Below are 3,422 nucleotides of genomic sequence, written 5' to 3'. Positions count from 1 at the left end.
GGGATTGGGGAAGGAGGAGGGATTGGGGCAGGAGGCTGGATGGGGGAAGGAGGCTGGATTTGGGCGCAAATTTCAGAGGGGGGGTCTGATTGAGAGGGCGAGGGGGGCGGAGAGAAAGTTAAGGCAACAGAGGGTGAGGGGGGTTCAGATGGGGATGTAGAAGTTGAAGGAGAAGGGGTATGGGAAGGAGGAGAAGGGGTCCCAGAAAGAGATGGAGAGGTGTGGTGAGAAGGGGAATGGAAAGTGGAGTGGGCCAGGGAAGCTGAGGGGGACTGGGAAGATGAGGGGGACTGGGAAGATGAGGGGGACTGGGAAGGGGAGGGGGACTGGGAAGATGAGGGGGACTGGGAAGGGGAGGGGGAGTGAGAAGGGGAGGGGGAGTGAGAAGGGGAGGGGGACTGGGAAGGGGAAGGGGGCGGAGAGGTCTGCCGTTGTTGTTGTCCTATAATGATATTTTTGACAACATTTAGTTTACATGTGAAATTACATAGTAAACAATTTCAATATTCAATGTTCTGTTCCATGTAAAATACAGTGTTTTTTAGAAATGAAAATCAAACATGTATAAATCCTATTCATGTTGGCCACAGCAAACAAAATGAGTCATAACTTTTACTTTGAAGCTCATTCCGTAATCTAGTCCATTGAGTCATATTGATTGGTCTAGGCAACATCACCAGATCACTATTCAAGGCACCTTATTATATAGGCAGCAATGATCAAGTATTTGGGACCAGTTTCCTGGCTGGTTATTAATTCTTGAAAACATGCACTTGTTTGGTGTCAGTTTGCTACAGTCAGTACTGTTTGGCCTAACCACACACACTGTCCTATTTTGTAAAAAAACACACTCAGCGTTGCAATTAGCCTACCACTTAGTGTAAATTTGCACAATGTTTGCTAATATTCTTATGTAATGTAACTTACGTCGTGTATGCATAGAACGAATTTGCTGGCGGATCTCCGCCAACAGCTCGGGAGTCCTCCTGCGGAGATCACTCCATCTCCTCTCAAGTTGAATGATTGACCGCCTGCTGCGGACGCGAGTCCGCAGCAGGCGGCGGACCTCCGCGTAGGCCTCGCGCTTCACCCGATTTGGGATGAAGCGCCCAACGCGGCCTACGCGGCGGTCCATCACCGCAACCAGGACGCGGAGCTCACGCCTGGTTAACGGTGCAGCACGCATCTTGGCAATGGCGTTTTCCTTATTTGGGCATATATTTATAGCGTCTGTTAGCATGTGATTGGTCATAAATCTGTTGTCATTTCTAATAACTTTATTGATCTTTGCAATGCTGTGAAGAGCAGTGTTATTTCGCACGAGCGGAAAAACGCATCCGCAGAAGTAAATTTTTGCATTAAAAAAAAACTAAAAAAAAAAAACCATAACACAAACAGACACAGAGACACACAGTTTTGAATAAAATTCTAAACATATCTGTGTACTCACCACAGTTTGTGTGATCATTCAGCTGGACAGTCACAAAGTGGGCAAGATTCAATTTCATTTGTTTTTGTGTTTGTTTAAATAATCAAGGTTTTAGGATATAAAACAAATAAGGACACTATTTAGCCACATCACATTATATTTTGTACTAATCTCAAATTGTAAGCTTAACGTGTTAACGAATTTTTACTTTTTTAAAAATGACAAATAAACAAAAAATCCTAAACCATTACACAATGACCTTACAATCTCAAACAAAATGTCAACATTACAAACAAAACATAAGCATACTGTGCTTTGTTTTTTCAACATACAAATAAGATAAAAACACTATACCTGAAATATTCGGCAACAATCCTTGCCCTCACTTGGCTCCCCCTCCGTGTAACACTCCCACCACCGAAGTGTCGAACAACCCCTGGCTCCTCATCAGGCAATTCCTCTGCCTGAGGAAGCTCTACACTACTCCTTACCGCGATATTATGTAGTATTGCGCACAGGACCACTATTTTACTTGCCATCTCCGGCGAATACATGATGTCGCCACCAGTGCGGTGGAGCACACGAAACCGCCCTTTAAGGACACCAATTGTGCGCTCCACCAGCTGCCTAGTGGCAGTAAGCGCGGAGTTAAATGCCATCTGTGGTCCTGGCCTGGGATTACGGTAAGGAGTCATGAGCCAGGGGGTGCAAGGATATCCACGGTCTCCTGTTTGAGGAAAAACCTTAAATTAAAAAGAGTATATTCAAAAATTTCATTTATTTTTAAGATAAAAAATATCTACAAACTCACCCAATAACCACATGTCTGCTCGTTGACTTGCTCTTAATCTCTGCCATATCCCTGATTGTCTAATGACATATGCATCATGTGAACTTCCAGTAAACTTGGCATTCAGGGAAAGGATCTGGAGGGATGGCCCACAAACAACCATTACATTCAGAGAATGAAACAGTTTCCTGTTTCTATAAATTTCTTCATTATGTCTTGGTGGCTGAATAGCAACATGTGTGCCATCCACAACCCCAATAACATGTGGGAAGCGACTACCACCTTCCTCAAATTGCCGCTTCACCACATCTAGGGCACCAACATCCAAAGGCATATCAATGAATTGCTTCACCCGCTTTAGGAAAGCCTGGCAGACACGCCGCAGGACCTTACTGAACTGGCCCTGCGACATGCCAACCAGGTCTCCCACAACATGTTGATATGAGGCTGTAGCCAAAAAATGTAACACAGCAAGGAATTGTGTCAATGGTGGTATTGCTGTAGGATACCGAATTTCAGACTCCAGATCACTCTCTATTATGGAGAGAGTGTCTAGGATTAGATGTGGTGGCAGCCTGTATCTACGCACCACCACATCATCTGGCATCCCAAAAAGTAGGACACGGGTTCTGAAAATTGGTGGCCTAGCACGCCTCCGTTGCCTTGGTTGATGAGGAGCCGGTTGTGGTTGTGGGGCTGGCGGTTGGGGTGGGAGTGCTGGCGTGGGTTGGGGAGGTAGGGCTTCTGCTGCGATAAATATCGACATAACACACTTTTTTGATATAAAAACAAAAAAATGTTTAATACTCCAAAATTATTTATTAAAAAATATACAAACAATAAATGTATAAAAAAAGGTGGAGTCAACTTACTGCAGGAGCGTACGACATTATTTCTGGGTTCAATTCAGGAACAAAATTTAAAAAATAAAAAATAAACATATGTTAATGTGAGAAAAACCAAAAATGTTAGTTTCTAGATTTCTGAGCATCAAACACATCACAAACACCATAAAACAAATATAAATAAAAATAAAAAAAAGGAAAAAAATCAATCAAGTAACAAAAATAAACCATTTAGTAGCTAGGCAAGGCAAGAAAAAAACTACTTTGCAGATCAATCCAGGTAAGAAAAAATACTTGTCTTTACAAAATGGCAAAGAAACATAATAACAACACTTTGAACAAACACAAACAGGCACCA

The 3,422-nt window shown here is 43.0% G+C and overlaps 1 protein-coding gene across 1 annotated transcript; it reads right to left on the bottom strand.

Moving 5' to 3' along the window:
- Positions 1-345: 345 nt before the first annotated feature.
- LOC135062598 (putative nuclease HARBI1) lies at positions 346-2,994 on the bottom strand. The gene is made up of 4 exons (XM_063964145.1): positions 2,241-2,994; positions 1,784-2,156; positions 1,451-1,472; positions 346-442 (listed from the first exon to the last, which is right to left on the bottom strand). The coding sequence occupies exons 1-3, from the start codon at positions 2,983-2,985 to the stop codon at positions 1,469-1,471; spliced, it is 1,122 nt and encodes a 373-aa protein (XP_063820215.1). The 5' UTR covers positions 2,986-2,994; the 3' UTR covers positions 346-442; positions 1,451-1,468.
- Positions 2,995-3,422: the final 428 nt, after the last annotated feature.

This window comes from Pseudophryne corroboree, chromosome 1, assembly GCF_028390025.1.
Source record: "Pseudophryne corroboree isolate aPseCor3 chromosome 1, aPseCor3.hap2, whole genome shotgun sequence".
NCBI lineage: Eukaryota > Metazoa > Chordata > Amphibia > Anura > Myobatrachidae > Pseudophryne > Pseudophryne corroboree.
This window is presented reverse-complemented; position numbering and strand designations above follow the sequence as displayed.

Coding starts and splice junctions, on each gene's coding strand:
- LOC135062598 (XM_063964145.1), bottom strand. CDS start 2,985: ATGTCGATATTTATCGCAGCAGAAGCCCTACCTCCCCAACCCACGCCA. Junction 2,157..2,240: donor AGCAGACATGTGGTTATTGG/GTGAGTTTGTAG, acceptor TTCCTCAAACAG/GAGACCGTGGATATCCTTGC.